General features: G+C 42.2%; 1 protein-coding gene and 1 long non-coding RNA gene across 2 annotated transcripts in view; one reads left to right on the forward strand and one right to left on the reverse strand.

Annotated features, from left to right (window-relative positions):
• The window catches only part of lama4 (laminin, alpha 4), a 79,517-nt gene that overhangs the window by 25,113 nt on the left and 27,344 nt on the right, over positions 1-27,060 (forward strand). Inside the window, exons 2-13 of the mRNA XM_079643701.1 lie at positions 4,243-4,341; positions 4,419-4,546; positions 4,638-4,718; positions 4,997-5,211; positions 5,748-5,848; positions 14,199-14,379; positions 14,686-14,766; positions 14,876-15,027; positions 15,215-15,325; positions 16,581-16,692; positions 17,827-17,991; positions 18,547-18,740. Coding sequence (XP_079499827.1) covers positions 4,243-4,341; positions 4,419-4,546; positions 4,638-4,718; positions 4,997-5,211; positions 5,748-5,848; positions 14,199-14,379; positions 14,686-14,766; positions 14,876-15,027; positions 15,215-15,325; positions 16,581-16,692; positions 17,827-17,991; positions 18,547-18,740 — 1,620 coding nt within the window. The remainder of the gene's footprint in view (positions 1-4,242; positions 4,342-4,418; positions 4,547-4,637; positions 4,719-4,996; positions 5,212-5,747; positions 5,849-14,198; positions 14,380-14,685; positions 14,767-14,875; positions 15,028-15,214; positions 15,326-16,580; positions 16,693-17,826; positions 17,992-18,546; positions 18,741-27,060) is intronic.
• Positions 24,272-25,510, reverse strand: LOC307015212. The gene is made up of 3 exons (XR_013801442.1): positions 25,144-25,510; positions 24,821-24,868; positions 24,272-24,577 (listed from the first exon to the last, which is right to left on the reverse strand). It is a non-coding gene; the product is annotated as an uncharacterized lncRNA (long non-coding RNA).

Here is a 27,060-nt window from a genome sequence, read left to right on the forward strand (position 1 = left end):
CCCGGTCAAAATTGAAATCCCCTATTAATGTATTGATTATAGGTCCCGGTCCGTATAGGTCGGCGTCTGGGTCCGGATCCGGACCGCGGTCCGCCTGTTGCAGACCCCTGCATTACACTATATATAATACAGGGGGCGGTATTGTGCCAAAATCGGTTTGCCAGCCGCCCTTAAAAAACAAATGAAGAAGAAAACACAACAAAACGAACAAATTACAAGAAGAAAAGTTAGTATGGCGAGTTCAGATAACACACAGGAGCTAGAAGACCCACCTGCTTCTTTTAAATCTGCTGTGTGGGAACATTTCGGGTTCCCTGTGGACTACAACAACGATGGAGTGCGAGTGGTGGATCAGACGAGGACGGTGTCCCGGTGTTGTGTCAAATTATGCACCCCCGTCGTGAAATGCACCCCCTGGCCTGCCGTAAAAAGCACCCCCCACGAAAAGATGCTTCTATTAATCCCACCTTCAAGCACTTTGGAGGGTATAGTTGTAGGACTAGTACCAATAAATGGAGCAAGTTTCATGTATGTGACACGTTTATTGTCAGAGAAGGGGTTCATATCGTGGCAACCAGGCTGTTCATAAAAAGCACCCCCCAAAATAAAATGTTTCCATTAATCCCCACCCTCAAGCACTTGATGTAAAAATAAACAATACATTGTAAAGCACAAGTACAAGAACAAGTATACAGACAGGACATCACAATTAAATAAAAACATATATTAAATAAAAAAATAACTGAAAAATAAGCGGCGAATGAATGCAAAATCCAGGATTCGACAACCATCAAAAAGACAACATAGAATAGCGGACTATACGTTCAAATGCGTGTTCCCGTGTCAAGGGGTGCATTTCACGACGGGGGTGCATAATTTGACACAACACCGGCATTGTTCGATAGCGGTGCGGTATGCTAATGGTAACACAAGCCAAACATGCTAAATCATATCAGAAGGCATCACCCAGATTCATAGCCGTGGGAACATGTTTCGAATGGGGGGTGCTGTGGGGATGACACCAGGGCCGGTTTAGACCAATTTGGCCCTAGGCAAGATTTTAGCTGGCAATGAAAAACCTCTACAAAAGACCAATACACTACAAACAGAGAAACGTATTGATATGGTGGACAGCTTATATAAAAAGGCTTCAAATGTATTTAGTATTGCATGAACAGGTTTTAATTTGGGGGTGGACGTCACATCCTCAAGATTTTTTTTTACATTTTAAAGTAAAATGCTTCAATCTGGTGCACTTTGAGCCCAAACTAGAGACTGATCTAGGGGATACAACTCTAAAACACCCATATGAAAAACATCAGTTTGCATTTTAATAATCAAATAAGTATGTGAACATATCCAATAACCTACTGTACCATAGCCAATAACAAATAAATGTTGGCTAACTTGTTTTATTTTTGTGGTTCATTTATATCTTATTTTATCAGTTAACATTTATTTATTTATGCATATTTTTAAATATCTCCAGTTTTAAAAAACATTTTTGGTTTACTGTCCTACAGTATACATTAGAATGATTTGAAACCTGTTTTTATTTTTCCTAATAATTATAAAGGAGTGCCTTGGAGATATTTGTTTACATTAATTGTGATCAAAACGTTTGAGACCCACTGAGATAATTTAGACTAAAGTGAACTATCTAAACACGCAGGGTCCTTTACCTCATTGTGTCTCTCAGTCTGACAGAAGAGCTCTCCCTCCACATTATTGTAGAAACAGCTTCTTATATCCGTTAGCGCAGCAGAAGCTAACAACATTCCCCGCCGGTACCGGTGCACCCCCTCTCTCCATCTATCTATCTCTCTCTCTCTCTCATGCTGGCTGTGAGCTGCGGGCGCCTGATAAGCCAACGTCCCCCACTTTCATCACTTACAGCGCCCATCATACAGGGCAAATGGAAAACGTAACCGGGGTGAAAAGGGTGTTATCTTTACTTTATTATGAATGTTGGTACATCAAGGCTGAAAATTCTTTTTTTTTGTATTATATTTGTATTTAATCTTGTGGAAGTGCAGATCCCCTGTCCTCCACCAGGGGGTGCTGCAGCACCCTCAGCACCCCTACTTCCCACGGCCCTGCCCAGATTTGCCAATCACCGGAGGCCGGCAAAAGACAAGTTCAACAGCTTATCCCCGCTGTTTTTAAGAAGCCAATAGATATGAAAGCTGAGAGACCAAAATAAATAACGGAAGCTTTTGGCATATGTTTTTCAACTGCTATGCTATACCCTTATGCAATAGTAGAGGACCGCGGCTTTTATTGATTGTGATTAAAAGTGATTGAAACACTATCTTATTATTTACTTTGTAATATTTTCAAGACATTCTTTTTAGTTTTACTGCTTATTGAACCTTTTTGTTTGACATCAGCCATTATAGATAATATGGCCATCTGAGTGTGTGTGGTAGCTACTGTTTGTGGTTTGTTTTTAACCGTGTAATACAGTTAATTATTGAAAATGTTAGAGTTCCTTATTTTTAAACTGAAACTTGCACTACTGTTCAAAATAAATAAAAAACAAATGTAGAATTATGCATTTGGGACTTTTTTTTGCTTTTTCTTTTTGTACCGAACCGTGACCCCCAAACCGAGGTACATACCGAACCGTGAACTCTGTGAACCGTTACACCCCTACTCTCTACGTTACGGCTGCTTGACAGGCGTAACAGGAAGACCCTCCGCTATGCAAGACAAAACGTGACTACATTTAAGTATGATGGAGAATTTACGGAACTTTACCTGAAGCCAGCTACTCTCCTTCGACATACCTACGCCAGTGGCAGAAGCAAACGGCAAGGACGGAGGTGGGCAGGTCTGGGCACCAACGAACAAGAGGCAGCCAACTGGAAGCCTCTGCTCCTTTATAAGGGTGCCCCCTGGTGGTGATAGGCTCACAAGAATATGCCTTACAATGGCGATTAGGACTCATCCTGCAACATAAGCAATCTGAGGCTTCTGTTTTATGGAATGAGCTGCAACACTTTTTGTAATAAAGTAAACCCTCTAGAGAGCTGTGATGGAGGCTGTTTTTTCTTCAACATATTCAAGTATCAAGAATAAATTACCTACATTTGATGGATTTTGCTAACTTATAAATTAACTTATGTGAGGGGCCCAGCCCTTCGTATGTGTTTCTGTATCTGGCCCTCAGTGAAAGAGTTTGGACACCCTGCTGTAGAGCATGAGCATGTTTGTGTGTGCCCTATGGGTCAGGGGGTCTGCAGGAAGAATCCGTGCTGCTGTTCACAGGGTCTTTCACATTAGCAAGCTACAGAAGGATGTCTTTGTGTTGGAGACCATCTGTGGAAAAATCAAAGGAAAATGTGAATCATGGGTAACGCATACAGCACTGTACGCTTTCTGTTAGGCTGTGGAATGTTCTGGAGGCTTCAGTTAACTGAGTGAGACAAGGAGGTCAAACTATGGAGTTCCTACAGACTGCTATTGTACGCCTCATTGAATGGTTCTGTTTCAAGTCCTTAAAGATATTCAAAGGGCTGTGTGTGTGTGTGTGTGTGTGTGTGTGTGTGTGTGTGTGTGTGTGTGTGTGTGTGTGTGTGTGTGTGTGTGTGTGTGTGTGTGTGTGTGTGTGTGTGTGTGTGTGTGTGTGTGTGTGTGTGTGTGTGTGTGTGTGTGTGTGTGTGTGTTTGAGAGTGTGTGTGTCTGTGTTTGAGAGAATGTGTGTCTGTGTGTGAGAGACAGAGTGTGTGTGTGTGTGTGTGTGTGTGTGTGTGTGTGTGTGTGTGTGTGCATATATGTGTGTGTGTGTGTGTGTGTGTGTGTGTGTGTGTGTGTGTGTGTGTGTGTGTGTGTGTGTGTGTGTGTGTGTGTGTGTGTGTGTGTGTGTGTGTGTGTGTGTGTGTGTGTGTGTGTGTGTGAGTGTGATTCATGGATCTGACCTTTCATATCACACCATCCTGAGAAACCGGGGTAAACAAACATCAGACAGGATGCAGCTTTTAAAACGTCATTCTGTAGAACACAAGTCAACTGGTGCCTGAAACATTATGTTTAATTGTAAAAACATCTCTATTTATCAGAACTATCAGGAATGTTATTGGTATCAAAGGAGTAATCTCGTCATTTATTATGAACAACATTTAATGTACACAGAGGCTCTGCAGAGGGAGTAGTAAACTACTCTACTCAGGGAGAAGAAGTCCCAGAGCCCAAAGGATTTTAAAGACTTTATAAAAAATGTCTGTTCCCTCAACTTTACAGTGTAAAAAGGGATTTTTCCTGAGTGAGCGAAACCAGTGCTTTCCGTGTAACTGCAAAGGCCACGCAGACTCCTGTGAAGACATCACTGGTGTTTGCAGAGTAAGTTTACCCACATTATTTATCTGTCCACATCACTGCATTCAACTTCATTTCCATAGCCAATGTTCTCTCTTCAGAACTGCAGGGACCACAGTACAGGAGATTTCTGTGAGATGTGTGAGGATGGCTACATGCTGGCCCCCAGCCGGGATGGAAGACACACCTGCCGACCCTGCGCCTGCCCCCTGTCCCTTTCCTCCAATAAGTAAGTCCCTCTCATCTTGTTTGTACAGTCACAGTGCTGTGTGTTGGCAGTGTGTAACCTCTGAAATCCCCCCCCCCCTGTGTGTGTGCAGCTTTGCAGTGCACTGTGACAGAGGAGCTGCAGTTCTGCGCTGCAAGTGCAAAGAGGGCTACGCTGGACATCTTTGTGAGAGGTCAGTGCTGGGGGGGGTTCAAACCACCAACCAGCTCTCTGTGCATAATACAACACCACATCTACAGATGACTGATTGAACATAATAGTCTAGTTGCCAGCATAGTGAACAGAGAAATGTTGCAAATGAATTAAACCCAAATCAAAAAACACTTGAGGAATAAATAAAGCAATTATGAATTATTATATATTTTATTTTGTGTATTTTTTCTTTTTTTTCTCAACCTGTCCTTTGTTACACACAGCGATACTGAGTCATGTGTACACTTCCTCCATCAGGTGTACTCCAGGTTACTACGGCAAGCCCATGGAGGTTGGTAATTCCTGTAAGAGGTGTGACTGTAACGGCAACTCCGACCCTAACCTGATCTTCAGCGAGTGCCACAACGTGACGGGCCACTGCCAGCACTGCTGGGGTAACACCGGGGGGGCCAAGTGCGAAAGGTGTGCCCCCGGTTTCTACGGCGATGCCATCAGTGCCAAGAACTGCAGAGGTGGGGGCAACGAGTGAACTGCAAGATGTGTTTGAGATCCCATGTTGTGGCTTAAAGCTCTAAACACAGGATGACCTGGGACTTTTTTTCCAGGTTGAATTTAGCATATAGGACATATACACATATATGTTCATATCTTTATTTTATTTCAGAATGATTACATAAACTGAAAAGTCTGAAACGTTGACTTTAATTACATTTATTGTGTCAACAAATGTTATTAGGTTAGTTGAAAGCAATAATATGTTAACTTATTATTATTGCTTTTAACTAACCTAATACAGTTGTGTGAAATCAGTTGTCATTATACATTTAATAAAGGTAAAGTTTCAGATTTCTTTTCAGTGTATGCAGCAAAAGTTAGACTTACACTGTGGTGTCAACTGAAGATGTTCGATGGAAAAACCTGATGAGGTGAACATTCCGGATCAAGGATTAGCATATGCCTTTAGGCCCTGCCTGTCCAAAAATAACCCTGTCAGCAGGCTCTGACCTCTACTTTTCCCATCAGTGAATGTGCCCTTTGTGTGTCGCAGATTGTGAGTGCAGTGAATGTGGCACCTCCTCATGCGACGACAGGACAGGTGTGTGTCACTGCAAGCCGGGAGTCACAGGACGCCTCTGCGACCAGTGTGAGGTGAGAGAGACCACGTGACTGTACTTCCTGTTTGTTCACAGTAGCTCTTAATTCCATGGTTTTGGGCCGTCATTCATATGAGTGACAAAAACATTATTTCGGAATGCAAAATTCGACCCAGGGTAAGCACAATGTTTGGGGAGACGAATTATATAGACAGTAAAAGTTGGAAAATAAATGCCTAAATTGTAAATGTTGAGAATAACATCTGCCTGCTTGCTGTAAAAATATCTAGTCTCAACAGTGGCGAGCCGTGACTTTTATACCCAGGCCATCTGACCCCGCGCTCTATCTATCGATAAGATTTATGATTCTTTTATCATTACCTTTTATCTTTTTTGATGACTTTTATAATTTCCCCAGTCCCACCTAGTGTCAGCAGAAATTATTACAAATAATGGTTACAAATGACAAATTACAAACAGATTTTTGTCCACAAGGATAGGCAAATGGAATTCATCTTCAAGTCAAGGTAAGACCACCATTTTATTGAAAATGGGATCTTACTAAGAGAGAACAATTCAATATTTACATAATACAATTACATTTGTTGGGTATCCTTTTGTTGAACTGTCTGTTTAAAATGTATCGAAGCATCAGACAAAAAAAGCTTCTGACTCTTCAGGTTTACAAATATTATATTTTGATTTAGGTCAAAATAATATTTGTAAACCTGAAGAGTCAGTGCCAGTGCCTCACCAGCCATGAACCTCACTGCACGTCACTGCAGAAGCTTACATATAGACATCTAAGTTTTGCGTGCCCCACCACTTTTGTACATATAAAAACTCCACTGCATAAATCTATTGATAAGATTTAAGATTTGAAAATTATAAAAGTAGGGTAGACATGTGGATATTATCCGGCTGAACAAAACGTGATCTGTCTCTTAAATGTGTGTCAACAACAGACCTTATTTCCAGCTATTTTCCAAAATTCTATGGAGAAATTGCATTGTTTGTTGTTGAAGGAACCGGAAGGAATTTACTTCCGGGTTTTAGGACGCGTCACTGTGGCACTCTATGGCGAGAGAAAACGTATATATTTCGATCCCGTTTGAATTGTGCCATGAATTACACATTAAAAAATAATTTCCATGTCAAAAAAGTCACAGTTTGTCATAAACCTGTTGAAATATAAGACTATGAAAAATCCCAGAGTGATTTAAGTGATGTCATAACTGATGTCATAATTGTTTTCCTCCACTAAATATATGAGATAGCTAAGATAAGATAACTTTAACAAGATGCCTGTGTGCTTAGTACCAGGTTGTTATCATACCAGCAATGGGTCTTGCTCGTTCTTTCGCTTCCCGTCTGATGAAAGGACCAGGAGTGGCTGGATCAAGTTAGCTAACTAGCTAGTAGCAAGCACGTTAGTTAGCATTACAGCCTTAGCCTTGTCATTTTTATTAGCCTTAACGTGAAGTAACATTAAGTAACCCAAAATGTTAAACAGTAAGAGCAGTAGTCATATTTCGTGAACCCTTCGAAGAGTACTGTCACACCGGCGTGATCATTCTATAATACACCGTTTAAGCCTGGATGCCCCCGGGGGAGACATGCTAACGCTAACGCTACATTAGCATCGGCGATCTTTTCTACTTCATGCTATCTGCACAAATGGTTGACATTAAACATTAAAAAAATCAGGCAGTTCAGAGAGAATCAAAGGAAGGCAGGCAGCTTTGCATGACATTCTTCTGGACGTGTTTCATTGTGGTGATAGTGAGGGTAGTCAATCCCTTGTTTGGCAAGACAGTAGTGACGACCATCTTGGTGACGTGTGTTGTTGTGCGAGAGCAGAGATGTAGTTCATGGACCGTTTCACACAAAAAAAGTCTAACTTCACAGTTTTACGGCAAAACATTTTTTTTTTTACTTGCGTTATCTTTTAAATTGACAAACATCATATGTGTCATTCGTGGCACAATTCAAACGGGATCGAAAGATAGCTTTTCTCTCGCCATTGACTTCAATACATAATCTTTCCGAAATAAGGTCCCATGGAGGTCCACCAGAAAGGGAGGGACATCGCCTCTCTATAACACATGCATAAACTTCCCAGCGGGCGGAACTTGTCATAAAGTCCGCGATAATAAAGCCCACCCATTTAGAGGGAAGATATGATTGGTCAATTGGTCAAATACTGTCAGTTGACATTACTCTCTCGTTGAGTTATTGTAGCTGGCCCTCTGTGAATTCATAGCTGGACCACCAATCAGCTCCTGTCTTCACCTCGCAGAGGCGAGCTTCTTTCATTTAACCCTTCACATTCCAGCAGAAACTGAATAGGCAGATTCGAAGGATTCATTTCTTTGGAAATGTTATTTTAAATACAATTAAATGAAGTTACTTTGGTAAAAAAAAACCTTTTAAAATATTATTTTGTAGAATATCTTAGGCCCTCAGAGAGGGCCTAGAGGGCCCTGACGGCTCGCCACTGAGTTTCAAAATCTTAACATGTTGGTCTGGTGACAGTGGGAGGATGGCATTTTCTTGTTTGCTTAAAGAGCCTGTGAAGAGCCTTTTCCCCCATCATCCAAACCCATCAATTTGAGTAAATATTGTCCCCTTGAAAACCGTTACTGAACTGATTTTGGATATTTGTACTTTGATAACCATTAATCTGCCCTTCAATGTTGACCATTTCCTGGATCTTCTCGGGGAAATTATGGGTGACGTAAATTATGGGTGACGTCAATGCGGGCACAGCGCTCCAGCTGCACCGTTCAGGATCCCAGCATCTGCATGTAAACGCACGATGGCGCACACAGCAGCAAGCTCAGACAGCGATGACAGTTTAATTTTGAACGTGTCTGAGAGCTCATATGAGGCTGAAGGATCGGTTTATTTTGTATCTGTTAGAAGTTTAGGAATTAGGTGCGTCAATATGGGCGATCATACGGTCATGTAGCCAGTGGTGGACTGGTATAAAAAATCAGCCCGGGACTCTCGACCGGCCCACTTCGGTACCACTAGTAAATTGTCAACGGGGGGAGTGGGGGATGTGCTAGTGACTTATCCGACCGGCCCACTTCGGTACCGGTCCATCGGGATTCGTCCCGATGGCCAGTCCGCCACTGCACCCAGCCCAGCCCACGGAAACTGTCAACGGGGGGAGCCTCGCTGCGGGGAAACGGTGGACCTAGTGTCCCGATTGGAGTGGGAATAATAATAATAATAATAATATTAATAATAATAATAATAATAATAATCCGTGCATTTTATCCATTAATTTCCCCAACATTGTGGTAAAAAAAAACACACGTTTAATCCATGTTGGTGTACTACTACAACCAGTGGTGTAGTGGGGATGTTTTTACTGGGTGGATGGGAGACACTATGGACGCGCTCGTGAACTGTCAACGGGGGGGGGGGGGGGGGGGGGGCTTGGGGACCTCTGTGTCGCCTGTCAGCGCAATTTACATGATGCCGTTTAGACAATATAATAATAAAGGGCGGTGCCGGCTGTCAGCGAACCGATCCGGCCTTTCTGCGCGACTATCACTCAAATGCGGGACATAGTCTCAATGTGTGGGACGCGGGACAAATAATAAAAATGCTGTGTGTGCAGTCCCGCACAGTGCGGGACACCTGGTCACCCTACACACAAAGTTCTGCCCCTCATACACACACGCTTCAAATCAAGTTGCATAAATGCTTGAGCTACGTTTTTATTATAATTACTGTGAAATCTGCCTATTATGTTTTCGTCATTATTACAACAAACACACACTTGCAACTGATAACACTGGCAATGATTTTAGATGTATTAGACTATTTAAAAAAGAAATCATGCTTCAAATAAGTGGGGTTACGGCGTACCCCCGCGTCCAACGCCCACTACACCATTGACTGCAACTACAAAAAGCTAAGGTTTGTTTTCTCCTCAGGAAATGCAGACCAGCTCAAACAAAAGATTTTTAAATCATCATCCTCACGATCATTTAATGTATCATATGTTCGCCAAATTGACATGAAAGCACTAATAAATGTAGTTTCATCCACTTGAGTTTACAAAAATAATCGATTTGTTTTTATATCACATCCGACGGGAGGAAATTCAGCAGCTCTCACTCCCGATTTTTAATCCTAATTTAATCATCATCTTCACCACGATCATTTATGTTTATGTTCGCCGAATTGACATGAAAGCACTGACAAATATGAATATACTGTAGTCAACTTCATTAAAACGTTATTAACGTGCCTAAACTCAGTAATTCACAATTTCTACGCATGACAACACACTTTGTCCGTGTTTGGCTCTCTCGCCGCACAGTGAAGCGTTTCCCGTAATTGACGTCACTTCCGGCTTCCCCCAAAACCTCAAAATGAGTCGAAGGAATTTTCCCGCGATGTTCGAAATTATTGATATTTATCGGAACGGTATCGCTTTTTCTTTTTTAAACTGACGGTTCGAGATTACTAGTAGCCCACTATTTCATTGCACAACAGTTGTTGGGTTCGTGTCACAGGCTCTTTAACTCGTAATGTCCTCCCGATTACTATGCACCTTGTGCCCTCTGGGGTCAAAAATGACCCCATCTTCCCTGTTTGATATTTAACGCATAAAGTATCAAATGTGAATAAATGTTGTGTTACACCTTTAGTTCTACTTCAGTACAACCCATTACCACACATTTCTCCCTCAGTTTTGGAATTTAGTGCTGATAGACCCTTATTTATATGAAATTATACCATTTTCTGATAAAAAAAAAAAGTGAAACAATGAATTAATTTGACCATATTGTATTGTGACTATTTGTCTTATCAGAGACTGGTATATGTCAATGTTTAGTAAGGATGACCTTTTTGAATAATTTATATATTTTGAATGACAACACATAATAACACCTTGTGTCCTTTGGGGTCATTTTTGACCCCGTCTTGCTTGACTCTTATTTCAAGCATAAAGTATGAAATGTCAATCCATTTTGTGTTACACCTTTAGTTTTGCTTCAGTCCAACTCAATACCATACATTTTTCCCTTTGTTTTGGAATTTAGGGCTAAAATAACTTTTTTATATGAAATGTTACCGTTTTCTGAGTTAAAAAATAAATGAAACTATTTAATAATTTGAATATATCGTATTGTGACTATTTGTCTTATCAGAGACTGGTATATGTCAAAGTTTAGTAAGGATGCCCTTTTTGAATAATTTATATATTTTTAATGACAACACATAATCACACCTTGTGCCCTTTGGGGTCATTTTTGACCCTGTCTTGCTTGATTGTTATTTCAAGAATTTAAAGTGGAAACCTCACGCATTTCTGTGTTACACATTTAATGTCGATGCAGAGTGCTCATCAGAAGAACATTTCTCTGTTTTTTGGGGAGATAGGACACCAGAGCATGGGTCTCGGTGAAAGCAAACTTCGATGAGAAACGAGCCCTGTCCGCTTTTGACACCAGTGCAGGGGGAAGCTCAGGTTTATTTCTCCTTACTGTTCCCACCATGAACAGCTTTCTTTTCAGCAGCGCCAGGCCAAGGGCATGTGAAGTAAAGAAGTTTTCACAGGTTATCGTTTTTCTCTGGAGGTCTTCTGTCATGTCAAGGACAACTCGCATGCCCTGATTTTTTTCTGACATCCCACCAGCAGGTTTGCCAGTGTATATCTGCATATTCCATGCGTAGCTTGACCTGGCATTGCATGCTGCCCATATTTTTATCCCATATTTCCCTGGTTTACTTGGGATATACTGTTTGAATGGACAGCGACCTCTGAATGGGACCAGGCGCTCATCGACAGTCACATTAGTGCCTGGATTGTACATCATTGGCAGGAGAGACACCCACGTGTCCCAAACGTCTCGAATTGGAGCAAGTTTGTCTCGTGCCCGGCGATCTTTTCTTGTGTCTTTGTCATCAAATCTTATGACTCTGGAGATTTTATGAAACATTTTAAGTGTCATGGTAGCACGGAAAATTGCCCTACAAGACTCTGCATTTCATAGACTTGCTGTAGCCTCTTTGCTGGATCGGTACACTCCAGCTAGAACCAACAAACCCACGTATGCCTGCAGGTCCATTTGATGCATCTTTCTCCATTTTTTCCCATAAACACGCTGCCCCTCCTTGTTAGTCATGTTCAGCACTGACTCTTCGATGGTCTTGGGCAGAAACACATAAAAAGCGGACTTTATGTCCTCAATACGAGACCTTGCATACAGGGTTGGACCCTGGCGGCTTGTCTCTCTCTCTGCTTTCTCTGCTGTTACCATGCGACGTCCGTCACTGGGAGGGATGGAAGACCAGATCATTTTTTCATTCTTAGATTGGAAATATTCTTCCATCTCAGCTGGGTCCTCTTCCTCAGATTCTTCCTCATCAGTGGATTCTTCCACTTCCTCAAAATAAGTGCGGTCCTCCACTTCTTAGATTTCTGATTCTACCTCTTCATATTAATTTTCCTCCATTTCAAAACCTTCTTCCATTTCAGAAGTGGGCGATGTGGGGGCTTCTTCAGAGGAAGAATTTGGTCTGTAACTTACATCGATCCCCTCTTCATGAGTTTTCTCCTCTTCTGACCCTGAATCCTCCTCATCGGTTGATTTTTCCTCCATAACACGGTTAAAGATTAGCTCATGAACCTCCTCCACAGTCAAATGTTTCTGCCTCCTCATTTTGCTGCCTGTCTCTCTCAGAATAAAATGTGAAATGCCCCAACATTTGTGAGAAAAGGCCTGTTTGTTTTTGACTTGACAATTGATTGATCCAATACATCAAAGGTGTGTGCGTGTGTGTGTGTGTGCGTGCGTGCGTGCATGCGTGTGTGTGTCCGTGCCCCAGCAACCGTGAGAAAGGGCCTGTTTGTTTTTCGTTTATCTTTTTTGTTGATGATTTTTGTTGATCTAAAAATTGCTTGATCCTATACATCAAAAGTGTGTGTGTGTGTGTGTGTGTGTGTGTGTGTGTGTGTGTGTGTGTGTGTGTGTGTGTGTGTGTGTGTGTGTGTGTCGTAAGGAGGGAGGGACTAAAAGGTGAAATGCCCCAACAACCGTGAGAAAAGGCCTGTTTGTTTTTGACTTGACGATTGATCCAATACATCATGTGTGTGTGTGTGTGTGTGTGTGTGTGTGTGTGTGTGCGTGTGTGTGTCGTAAGGAGGGAGGGACTAAAAGGTGAAATGCCCCAACAACCGTGAGAAAAGGCCTGTTTGTTTTTGACTTGACGATTGATCCAATACATTGTGTGTGTGTGTGTGTGTGTGTGTGCCCAAGCAACCGTGAGAAAAGGCCTATTTGTTTTTCGTTTATCTTTTTTGTTTATGATCTTTGTTGATCTAAAAATTGCTTGATCCTATACATCAAAAGTGTGTGTGTGTGTGTGTGTGTGTGCGTGTGTGTGTCGTAAGGAGGGAGGGACTAAAAGGTGAAATGCCCCAACAACCGTGAGAAAAGGCCTGTTTGTTTTTGACTTGACGATTGATCCAATACAGTGTGTGTGTGTGTGTGTGTGTGTGTGTGTGTGCCCCAGCAACCGTGAGAAAAGGCCTATTTGTTTTTCGTTTATCTTTTTTGTTTATGATCTTTGTTGATCTAAAAATTGCTTGATCCTATACATCAAAAGTGTGTGTGTGTTTGTGTGTGTGTGTGTGTGTGTGCGTGTGTGTGTGTGTGTGTGTGTGCTCCGAGGAGCAGCCAGGGGGTTGTTGCAGCATTATGCTGAAAAAATGTGCCCCATTGCTCCACTTTGTCCTGCGGGGTCATTTTTGACCCCAGAGGGCTTAAGGTGTTATAAAATACAATAAAACACCCATAATTCAATGAAATTACTTCAAATGTATTTTAATCGTTAAGAGCACAGTATTGAACCACCCCTATAATTTTCAGACGATTTGATGAATTAAAAACCTATTTTTGACAGCAATAGATTTCCTTTTTGGGGTCAAAAATTGGTCAAAGTCAACACAACAAAGTCAACAAAGTCAACACTGGTCTAATTACTTAAAATGTTCGGAAATGCTCTAATGTTCACGAAACATTGAACACATGCAAAAGAAAGCAAATCCAAACAACTCAAATGAATACATTATTTTAATGGAACAGTAAACAAAACACAAATAGCTATCAATATGCACCAGTTCAAACTTAATTTGTCCCCAATGTCTGTACCGTTTATTAATACTTTACAACGTTTTATGAATGTCCTCGTGAACTGTTTTGTTATCTCCAAAGTTGATTTGTATGCACTTTCTGCAGCTGCATGTCTTACACTTTTTTCTAACATAAAACTTTTGGAACTGAACATTTCCGGGTTCACAACAGGACCCTATGAGCTGGAGACTATAACGACAGCCTGTGTGATTGTCTGACCGCACTTTTCTTCATGTACTCTAGGAGGGCTACTCTGGTTTCTCCAGCTGTCAGGGCTGTCGAAGGTGTGAATGCGGGCCGGCCTCCCTCCGCCCCACCTGCCACCCCCTGACCCACAGCTGCCCGTGCCGCCCGGGGGCCGGGGGCCGTTACTGTGAGCGCTGCCTCCCCGGCTACTGGGACTATATCCCCTCTGGCTGCCAGAGTAAGGCATCTGTCCGTCATACTGTGTGTCAAACCTTTTTGGTTCTCCTGAATAAACACCATTTGTCGAAAAATTAACTGCAGATAACGCTTTCCCAGAGGAAAGGCCTCGCTGAGTACTCATGTTCCCTTCCCACACACACACACACAGCTGCTAAAAGCATCAGTCCCACACAAGAGAAGCCACAAGACAGATGTGCAGGACTCAGGACAACGAGCCATATGTGTGTGGTCACTGTACGCTGACCTGTTCCGCAATACTTTCTGTCTTTCCTCTGTGGTGACGCTCAGCTGTTTGTGTTCACAGAGTGTGACTGTGAGAGCGGACACTGTGATATGCATACAGGAGAGTGCCTGTCAGAGGCTGCTGTCAACCTGTGCAACATCAGTAAGTGACTGCAGGAAACACCACTACAGCCCCCAACAAAAGACCACATGATGTAAATTGTAACACACCATAACTGTGCTGTGGTACTGCAATGACTCTGTGCTTTCAGGTTGTGATGAGTGCATTTGGCATCTGATTGGAGACTTGCGGCAGTCCAATAAGACGCTGGACCAGCTGAAAGTGGCAGTGCTGAACATCTCCTCCGGGGCAGCAGCCAACGACAGGCTCAAATACTACAACTACACTGCTCTACGACTGCAGGTTCATACGCTCATGACATGCAAGAACAAAATAATATGCATCAAATACAAGTTGAAGCCACCCATTAATATTTGCAAATAAACATAAACAATGGATCAAATAATTATTTTGTGTCATTTTGTGAAAGTTGTGTACGTTTTTTTCCTTCAAAGAGCTTGTCCAAAGAATATATTTCATCTTTCAACAGACCCAGTTTCAAGGCTGGAGAAACAAGTCAGCTGTGATGAAGGCCCAGGCGGGGGAGCACGAGAAGAACACAGACGCGGTGGTGTTGGACATCAAACAGCTGGGAGACTCGGTCAGGAGAGCATCATCTTCCAATTACATCACTTTAAGATAGGATAAGATAAAGCAAAGGGAAAATGAAGTGTCAGGGCAGCAACAGCTGTAATCTTAGTCCAAAACTTTTTAAAGACATTTCTGAAGAAAGCTTTTTTCTTCTTTAAAATTCACTTTTCACACAACATTGGATAGACTACACATTTAGACCTGAAGTGCAGTTATATACTCTGCACCTCATCTGTATAGAGACACCTGAGAGTGGCTCCACCGACTGAGTCATGTGTTGTGCTGCGTACCGGTACGCCGAACCGGTACTGGACTTGTAACAAGTTTCAGTTCAAGTCCGGTTAAAACCGGAACATCAGGAACCGGTACTTGGACTCGCAAAAAAACTAGCACTTACGTATATATTCTCTTTTTTGTTATAAACCATCTAAAACCTTCCATAGACCGAGAAATTTGCGCTGAGAAAAGACGAAAAACATTGTGTCGGCTTCTGATATGGCGGCCATTACTGAACTCACGAAGTCTCGCAAAATATCGCAACTGCTCGCGAGATCTGTGTGACGTCAAGGGAAGCTAGCGATGTGATTGGCTTAGACATAGTGGACAGCGTGACATAGATGATAGATGCTTAAGTTAACTATATATGACATTTGTATCAAAATGGTATGTATGTACATCACTATGTATGTAGTATGTACTGTATAATGTACATGTAGAGTTGTAGAAAATACATGGTGTACAGACAGTACAGTACACTCTGACTGTACAGTCACTACAGTGTATACTGTATAGTAAGTCTGTAACAGTCTAATGCGTATAGTCTACTCTACACTCTACCTCTCAGAAAATGTTTAGGGATTTAGGCTCAGTCAGCTCAGGGACTGTTTGGTTACTTTAGTTTGGTAAATGAAATAAATGTTTGAACTTTGTAGTAGTTCACTGTAGTTGCTGTCATAAGTCATTTGTAGACTAAGTGGCAAAAAGTGTTTTTTTTACATTTGTACTTTGTAGAGAAATGTAGACACAAGTTGGAAGGGAGCACAATAAACCTGACAAGTTTGAATTTGAGTTGATTATGAGTTTATTTTCAATTGATAATTAGCTCACAATAATTTCACTTTAGCTACTCACACAACTTGACACAAGCCATGGTCCGGACCTGAACCTGAACCTCTGGACTTGAGTCCGGACCTGAACCTGAATGTGAGTCCAGGTACGCAGCACTAGTCATGTGTCATTGACTGGTTTTGGTGGTGTTTCTCCAGGAGCGTGTGGTGCAGGCTCTGGGGGAGAAGCTGGACAACGACACGCTGCAGACCTTCACCCTGGCTGAGCAGCTCAGCAGTGACCTCACCGACCTCAACATACGCATCGAAGGTACCGACAGATCTGATCCAGGCCACATGACGTGTTTGTCTGTCCTGCAATCATGGGAAGGCAGTTTTTCAGGCTGCATGTAGTGATTTTACATATACAATATCTTCGGAGGGCGAACTTTATAAAAAACATTTAATCTATAATCTACACTTGAAGTCTGAGTGATTTGTGTATTTAGTAGACCCTCCAGAAAAAAGCGGGCAAAAATCCTTGATTATGCGGGCTAAAATCCTTGATTAAGCTATTAAAAATGCAGGGTTTTTATGTGATTTTATGCGGTGAAATTGCGGGAAGTTTCGAAATATGCGGAAAGTTGCGGAAAAGAATAGATTTTTTTTTTAATATTGGGCTGTCTTATTTATTCTCTCTCACACAAAACCTGCCACTAACGTTAAACCCCTTTCCTATTCAATTAAACACATTCAATGTTTATTTATTGTAAAAGCAATTGGGCTATTTTAATCACACACTCTCTCTCTCTCATACTCACACACACACACACACACACACACACACGCACGCACGCACGCACGCACGCACGCACGCACACACACACACATACACACTTCTCCGCCTCATTCTGTTTTCATTTAATCGTTCGTTATCTGACCAGCTTCAATCTTGTAGGCTACTAACGCATTTTCGAATGTTTGAATGAATCAAAGTGGTCGTCACCGTCGATTTTCTCTAAGACTTATGTTCCAACACACAGTTGCACGGGGTGCAGAATAGTTTCCCCCCACTTTCGTGAAAGACATCGTGGTACTGCCTTGCCCGGTCTTTAGCAGAAATGTTCGTCGGTAAATGAGATGGATCAGATTTTTTCATCTTGGTGTATTCTCTCTCGTGTGAGTTCCACATGTTCACTCTACGGTGTTGTTTACCTTCTGTGATGCGTGAGCTGATGACGTCACGTCATCATCATCACTGCTTCACGTCAAGACGAGTTACCCTTTTTTTCCCTCAACTTTGTGTGGAAAAATGCGGGGATTATGCGGCCTTTTGATAAATATGCGGCCTTTTAAAAATCTGCGCCATTTTGCTGATTATGCGGTAAATTCTGCGATCGCAGAATTGCGTTTTTCTGGAGGGTCTAATTTAGGCTCCTGATTCTGTGTGTTAATGTGTGTGTAGAGATGATCCATGACTGGGAGCTGTATAGTGTGCAGCAGGAAGTGGATCCAGAGCTGGCCAGGCAGAGCGCAGAGCGGGCCCACAGGATGCTGACGTGGATGAGGACCCTGGACCTGTCCCCACGAGAGCCCACCGCCACTGACGAGTCCACTGAAGCCCACGACTGTGAGGAGACAGGCAGCAGTTCACAAAACACAAGCATGCTCCACACATTTATTTGTTATGGCAATTAAATGCAAACATGAAATGACTTTTTAGGAAGCTGTTCAAGTGAAGAGAGCAGATTGATGCTAGATGGTCAAATGAAGCTCAATTCAGGCAAAGTGTTTCTATTAAATGCTTCTGTGCACATTATTCCAAACAAAGTGCTAACATCCTAAAATGTTGTAAAGTAACTGAACTATGGCAACCATCTTTGTTTAGCATGCTAGCATGCTAAAATGTAATAATTAGTACTCAAGATAGAATACAGTAGACCAAACTTCTGGTTCATTACTTAATGCATTAATTATTTAAAACACAAATACCTGTATCAATGTCATACCATCCAATATGTGTTATCTGTATATTACTATTGTTATAGCTATTTTATTAGATACTCTTTAAGATTAAGAAATGTAAAGCCCACAGCTCTCAGTTGCTTTAACCAGACTGCAGAGATTCACCCAGATGTGCCACTAATGATAAGTTAATGGATACTGTGTGTGATTGTGTTTCCAGTGCTGAGGAGAATCCGCCAGTTGGAGAAGAAGTTGGTCATCACAGACGGCAGACTTCCTCCTGTCAGGGAGATTTTTTCCCGCTTTTCCATCAAGCTGTCGTACGCTGAGGGCTTCCTGCAGAAAGCAGCCAGCACCCTTCAGGAGACGGAGGACAGGAACAGAGCCAGCGTCCTCAAATTCCAGAGGAATGAGGTAACCCTTCCTGCTGAGTGCATATCTCCCCTAAAACTCCCTTCTCTGTTTGTCAGGGTGCACTAATAAATATGCTGCTGAAGAGCTCACAGCCCTCTGTCCCTGCTGTGAGCAGTCAAGTTCAGTCTCTCATACTGCTACCATGTTAAACCACCGGTTTAACATGGTAGCAGTATGAGAGACTGAACTTGTTAACCCCCCCCCCCCCCCCCCCCCCCGTCAGCAAGCACTGCACACACACAGGCTGAGAGAGCGCTTGTTGTTTTCCAGGCATGTCTGGTGAGACAGCAGTCTATTACTGGTGGTATTAAGTGCTAAGAACAGAAACACAAACCATCTGTGGGAGCTTTGCTCTGTCGTTCACACCTGCCTTGCATAGTCCGGTTGAATCGAACCCTGGTGCGTTTAGCCGCTTGGTGCGGTTCATTTGGGTCGGTGTGAACACAATCCGAGACCTCTTAAGTGAACTAAACAACCGGATTCTGGTCCGCTAAAATAGGTGGTCTCGGAACGCTTGCTTGCGAACTCTGGAGCGGTTCATTGCTGGTATGAACGCAGTCCGCAGCCCTCAGCAAAACATAGAAAGCGTAGTATTTACGTGTCACAAGAACGCGGATATCTTCAAAATCTTTAGCGAAAGAGTCTTTCAAGACATCCGCGGTTGTTTAGTTAAAGAGTGAAGCAGAATGAAGTGTTGAACAGTGTCGTGTAAAGTAAAGATTCTGTCGTCGGTGAAACGCCCCTCCTTGCTGCAGAACGTCTCTCATTGTATGTGTTATAATGTGATTATATAATCATATGCGCGGGCCGCTAGTGTCTGTTGATCTCCAGATTAACAGCAGCATGAGAATAACATGTCGAAAGTGCTGTTGCTCCATGGCGGAGGCTCCGGTAGAAATTGCTGGGATTTGCGTTTTTACCCCCTTAATGTCTGACCAATGGTTGAACAGCATTTCCGTGCACATGACTTGTGTTTAAAGTTTATAGTCCATTTGAGTTTTGCCGACGCAAGCCGAACCTTCTGAAAAATGAAACAATGAAACAAACTGTCGTCTGGTGCGCACCAGAAAACGGACTATAAGGTGTGAATGTAGGGGTGCAATGCAATAAAAAACGTTTTTCCCATGATAATATCCAGAGCCTACACTCAAGATACCGCCCACAGAGTCATCGCCGCACTGAGGAATCTCATCCCAACTCTGATAAAAAAATAAGAAACTCTGAAAAGCCGTTAATGATAAGCTAACACTATTAGCATATGTTGTGGCAACCCAGTCTCACGGCATTTCGTGTAATAGTCACATCAAATGTATCTATTGATTCGTGTTCACCAACACGATTTCCCCATTGTTTTCGTGTCACACAGAACGATTTTAAAAGCAATGTAATTAATAAAAAATTAGACGGAAAAAAAGATTAAAAAAAATACAGATTTCAGTATTCTGACACAGAACGACTTTAGAAGCAATGTATTTATATTGGTAGTATGTTTCGTGCCTGAATAATAACAAATTAGAAGGAAAAAATGACAAAAAATACAGATTTCAGTGTTCTGAGGCTCTGAGCCCCATTTCTTTTCCTCACGGACGTCAAAAAAAGTCCGACATTATACAATTTAACATAAAATCAATAATCGTGGCTTGATATTGAGTTAGAAAATGTTATGAACCCGACAGCTTCTGGTCTTCCAAGACCCGACCGGACAAAAAGACGTGCTGCAGGCACGAAACATAGTAGGCCTACCAATAGAAATACATTGCTTTTAAAATCGTTCTGTGTGACACGAAAAAAAGGGGAAAATCGTGTTGGTGAACACGAATCAATAGATTAAATTAATTTTGTTACTATTACACGAAATGCCGTGAGACTGGGTTGGTTGTGGTGTGTATTAGCAGATAGCTATACAGTACACCAACCTTTGTACCCTAGAGCAGGCCTATTCAACTGGCGGCCCGCGGGCCAGATGCGGCCCAGAACCAACTCCCGAGAGGCCCAGCCTCCCGTAGCCAAATTCCTACACTAGTACAGACCATGAACGCAACACTCCGTGTTGCATAGAAACCACCAAACCACAACGCAGCACGTTTTTTGAAAGTGCATCTAGTGGTGCTGGTAACGGTGGTCCTATGATAGCAACTCTAAAACATGTCTCTCTCAACTCTGAAGCGTAAACAGAGACAAAACGGTCATTTATCTTGTGGAGCAGATCCAAGTCAAGCTGGACCTTTTCGCGACCGACCTGAGCACGGGTCGGATACTGCATTTTCCGACGCTCCCCAAACACATCACATCCCCGGCACAAATCACGGATGTGATGACAGATTTCATTGCGAGGTTGAAAGAGAACTTTGCCGGTCGATTAGGACTTGCTCTGCCCACAGAGGTGATGATGGGCTTTGCCAGAGACCCCTTCACTGTTGCAATAGAGAGGGACGTATCAACCAGAGCAAAGGAAGTGGTCCTCTGCATCGACAAGGGGACATATACACTGGAACTTATTGACATGCAGCGCACTAACGGGCCAGCGATGTTTTGGAGTGATGTCAACAAACAGCAGTTCCCTAACGTTCAGAAAGTAGCGATCTGTGTGCTCAGTATGTTTGGATCAACATACACATGTGAATCAAGCTTTTCACACATGAACTCAATCAAAAGTAGCACTCGCTGCTCCCTGACTGACAGCACACCTGTTTTAGGATTGCATTGACATCCTATGAGCCAAAAATCACTGCTCTTGTTCAAAACAAAAAATGTCCCTTCTCCCATTGAGAAAGTCAGCGATGACAAATCACAAATGAGGTGATAGTAAGCACCTAGTTTACTATAGTATACGCAGGGCCGGCCCTAGACTTTTGGGGGCCCTAAGCAAGATTTTGTTTGGGGGCCCCCCTCACTCTAGCGCGTTCTCACTACACACAACACGGAACCAACTTTTGTCTTATGATGTTAGTATGAGCACACATATTGTACAAATAAGCATGTAAACACTAAAGTGGGACCTGAGAAGAGCAGCACAGTCTTTAAATTGACTACAAATAACTACCTAGGCTATAACTAATGACTATATAAACTCAGTGAACAGAAATATAGAAACTCCTCAGTCCTCAGTGACATATGTTTTGTTGTTGTGGCTCTGAGTCTGTACTCCAGCACATTAGATTTGAAATGAAACAAGGACTATGAGGTTAAAGTGCATACTGTGACCAAGTATTAAATATGACTACTTTGTTGAAGTGTATGTTAATTTGTCCAATATTACATTTGATCCCCCATTTTAGGGGATCAAAAGTACTCTGACAAATGAACATAAACTTGAATAAAGTAGTCATATCAGATAGCACTGATGAACTGACAGTACAGAATAAAAAGACTGACAAAGTGACCATCACTGTTCAAAGATAGATATTTTTAATAAAAAACACTCAACACTAAATAGAATATATAAATAGATCCAAAAATACCTTTAAAGGATTAAATAATATGTGCAAAACAAACTGCTTAACAATTAAATGAAATGTAAAAAAACAAATGCAAATACAAATGTTCCTCTCGTACGTACAGTCAGAATTGTTCTCTTCTTGCTTTCCTGGAGGCAAAGTCATTGATGACCTGATCATAGGAGATCTGGCTGCCAATCTGGTGGTTTATGCTGATTATTGCCATTCCACTCAGGCGATCCTGGGCCATGGAGGACCTCAAGTATGTTTTTATCAGTTTGAGCTTCGAGAAGCATCTCTCTGCGGACGCCACTGTCACTGGAAGGGTACAGGCTATTCTCAGCGCTATCCAAAGATTTGGATAGATCTCACACAGCTCGTTTTCATTTAAGAAGGTGAGCATCTCCAATGTGGTCATATCTTCTTTGGGAAGCTCTGGAAGGCTTTGCATCTCCATGGCTAGCTCTCTCCAGTCAACGTCTGCCTCTTCGCCACAGGTCAATGTTTTTCCCAGCAGGGCACATTGGTCTGTAAGTGACTCATCATCCAGATTATGGAAGTTGTGAAGCACTCCAAACTTGTCTCTTACTTCCCCCAGGGACTTGAATCTGTCCTCCAAAGACTGGATGCCACAGTCCACCACAACATTAAAGAATCCTGTTTCCAGTCTCGTCATGGCATCAGCCACTGCCTCGTCAGCTGCCTCGTAGGCAAAATGCCTCTTTTTGCTCCGCAGCCTCTTTTCTTTCAGCACTGCCTCAACATTCATATTTCCACAGAGCTCTTTTGCTGTGGCCTGAGCATCTGTGAACCCAGTGGCCCTGTAGGTTACCAGCGATGCTTTGGTTTTGTCTAAGAGACTGACCGCAACATCCAGCTGCATGTTGACAGACTGAAGGAGCTTGCTAACTGTATTGATCTTTGACAGAATATCATACCAGACAACAGTGCAGATTTGGAATCTAAATGATCCAATTTCTTCTGCCAGGGATTGGGCCTCAATTCTGACCATGAGATCATTTGCGTTTTCCCTCACCTCTAGCAAAGCCTCCCTGACCTTATCCGTTTGGTAGCGCAACGGCTCGATGCTATTCACTCTGCTCTCCCACCGCGTCTCACTCCAGGACTTGAGAGTGATGTCCACATGTTTTTTCAGGATGGTCCACCTCTGGGGAGAACCTGAAAACAAGGTGTACAGCTTCTGAACATTACCAAAGAAGCAAGTAGCATCTATTGATCCTTTGGCTGAATCCGCCACCATCAAATTCAGTGTGTGGGCTGCACAAGGAACATACAGAGCTCGAGGATTCTTCTCCAACAGCCTGGCCTGCACCCCTTTATTTCTGCCCTTCATGTTTGCACCATTGTCATAGGATTGTCCTCTGCAGTCCTCAAAGGGGATCTTCAGCTCCTCCAGCCTGTTCAAAATGAGTGTAGACAAACCAAGCCCTGTGGATGCAGGGGCTATGATGAACCCCAGAAAGTGCTCCCTGATCTCAGTCCTTTTCTTCACACTCACTGTTCGAATCACAACAGTCATCTGCTCCTGGTGGCTGACGTCTGGGGTGCAATCCAAAATGATGGCAAAATACTTGGACTCTTTGATTTCAGCCACCATTGCTGCAAGTATTGTGTCACTGATACAGGACATGAGTTCATTTTGGATTGTTTTACCCAAGTATGTAGTGTAATTTCCTCCACTGTCAATGCGTCTGATGTGTTCTTTCAGAACAGGGTCAAACTTGGCAATTAGCTCAACTTCTTTGAGGAAATTCCCGTTGTTGTGGTTATGCAGGGTGTCAACAGTCCCTCTAAGTCCCAGGTTCCTCTCTGCTAGAGATTGGATGATGGAAACCAACCGAATGAGCACCTCTCTCCACCTCTTCTTCTCTGCTTCCAGGAGGTACAACTCTGTTTTGTCTATTGTCTTCCCTTTTCTAAGACGGAGCTCTAGTTCCTTCCAAGTCAACACACTTTTCACATGATCTGGGCTGTTGTCGTGTAGCTTCAGTAATGCGCCAATACTCACCCAGTCCTGTTGTCCCTCTGTTATGAGCTTTAATGATTTCTTGGAAAACAACTTGGAGCAAAAGCAGTAGACTGAATCATTGTTCTTGGAGTATATTAACCAGCTTCGCTTAACTTTCTCACCATTTACAAGTGTTCTAAACATGTAATGATAATGAAAGCTTCTGTTGTTTGGTGTTTTCGGGAATACAAAATCTCTGTCCACCTGTACTGGCCCCCTAATCACCAGATCTGTACGTACGTGATCGTTAAGTACTGATGGCCACCCAGTTGGATCCATTGGTGAACCAGAGAGAAAAGGAGTAGAAGTTACAGAGGTAGGTGTAGTAGGCGTAATGGTACTGCTCTCAACTTCAATGGGTACAGAAATACCTATAGGGAAATTAATTTTAAAAAATAAGTTTTTGTTACTTGACATGTTTACAAGTTGATGTTCCTGGCAATGAACAACACAGTTGAATGATTGAACACAATAGTAATAATAATATTCATAATAATAATAATAATAATAATAATAATAATAATAATAATAATACCATGATTGATTGGACATATAGTGCTTTGCTTTTCTTGACAAACAAAGTTAAGGTCTCTTTGATGTAGGCCTAAACTTACCAGCATTGTCAGAGGTGGTTTCTTCAGTGATGGAAGTTGATGGAACTGCTATGGAATAAAGAAGTATATCATTGTTTAATATATGACTATAGGACTGTCTCTAGATCAGCTGTCTTTTCACCACTATGGCGCTGCTTTTGAGATAGCTCCAAAGTGCTGATCCAGAATCAGTCCTTAAAAACAGGTATCATCAAACTCCTGCCCCATGCATGACAGATATTTATTATAAGCAATGAACAGCGAGCTTGCTCAATAGAACTTCGACAAATGGCAATTGTAGCTAGCTCTATGGGCTTAATCTATACACTTAACACATCATTTACCAGCATTGTCTGAGGCGGTTTCTTGGATGACATCGGAGTCACTGGTGCCAACAGCTGACCTTGTGGTTTCACATTCACCAACAGCAGCGGTGGAGGTTGATTGACCTGCTATGGAATAAAGAAATATATGATTCGTAATGTAATGACTTAATATTCCAAATTCAGAAAGCTCTCACTTTGGGCCCATTTGAACTCACCAACAGTGTCCTCAGTGGACGTTGTGGTGTGTGCTGGCACCTGCTGTGGGCTTCCAAAGTACTTCAGAAGTGCTCCTGAGGAGAGTATGTTACAGAGTTAAGCTTTATGGAAACAGACTTGAAATGGAACATCAAATGGAACATACTAGCTTTATATAGCTAATTCAATATTCAGCCAATGAATACTCGCATTTACATGAACTTAGAACCCACACAATGATGTTTGGATAGTTCGATAGATAGATAGATAGATAGATAGATAGATAGATAGATAGATAGATAGATAGATAGATAGATAGATAGTACTTTATTAATCCCAGGGGAAATTGGTTTACTTGGTCAAAATATGAAACAAGCACATATACCTAGCTAACATTAGCTACGAGTGTGACTTGCTGCCTGAGCTAAACTTTTCTAAAGTAAATTAATCAGTAACGTTAATAGCATCGCATTATTCTACAGAAAGGCTGAGATAATAATGATAACTTGGCTAGTTAGCTAGCTGTAACGTTAGCTAGCAAGTAAGTAGTAGTAGTAAGTAAGTTAGAATACTCCCAAATCCAAGTTATCCAACTATTGTTAGTGGGACACAGGACAGGAGACAGAGCCATAATATGAAGTTACATACCTTTATTGTCTTGCCTTTTTTCTTCATTAAGTTTTCTATTTTTTCGTTTTTGATCACCAGAGGCGTATGTCCTTTTTTTGCCAGACATCATGCAAACTGAAGGCACCACAGTTGAGCGCTCAGCTTTGCCTGCCTGCTCGCTCAAGTTGTCACAGCGTTACAAATATGCCACAAAACCAACCAATCGGAGAACTCGAGAAGGTCAATTCTGATTGGCTGGTCGTCTCCAATCATATCTTCTATCTGAGATAGACGAGAGTAACACCTACGCCACGACGATTGTTTTTGTACTCCAAATATGTCACATTATATAATGACTGTTACAGAGTCATCATTTTGAGAAAAAGGCCTTCAAAGTTTCCTCTTCTCTGGATCGATGTGATTGATTATTAGCGGAGCAAATTATCAAAATAGTACGGAGGGAAGATATTTTCGTTTGGATTACTGGTCTGGGGGAAGCCCGCGAGTGTGTGTGTGTGTGTGTGTGTGTGTGTGTGTGTGTGTGTGTGTGTGTGTGTGTGTGTGTTTGTGTATTTTTGCATTTGTGTGTATTGTGGGAAAACACTCGAGAAACACCGGCTGTTGTTATGCCTGCTGTGACGTCAAGTTACTCCGTTCTCCGCTTTTAATTATGCCGTTACAAGCTTCAAAGTTGTATTTATCATCTGAATTTGCCGAAACAAGTTTAATATTCTGAAAGCCAATACTTTGTTTATTTGAAATCAGATGAAAACAAACTGTAACGGACCCTGCCGTGTTATCTATGATTACTATACACCTTACATTCATCATTTCAGCGGAGGGAGGGGAAGCGGCGCTGCGGAACAGCAGAGTGGCGAGTGAGAGCTGTCATCCTCCCTTTACAAGCTTCAAATGCCTGTAGCTAATGAGATTGAATCAGTGTTCGAATTACCCATTTGCTTTCGGGGGAGCCCTATTTATTTATTTTATTGCTAATCATATAGGCAGACCTGAAAGATCTATATGTTTCCTGCATTGGGTCAACATTGATCGCCAATAGCTTGTTTGGTAGGACATCTTTTTTTCTCCTCTCCGAAATCTCGATCGCTTTTTCGTTTGCCTGGCCCTTAT

The sequence above is a fragment of the Notothenia rossii genome (assembly GCF_949606895.1).
Source record: "Notothenia rossii genome assembly, chromosome: 8".
NCBI lineage: Eukaryota > Metazoa > Chordata > Actinopteri > Perciformes > Nototheniidae > Notothenia > Notothenia rossii.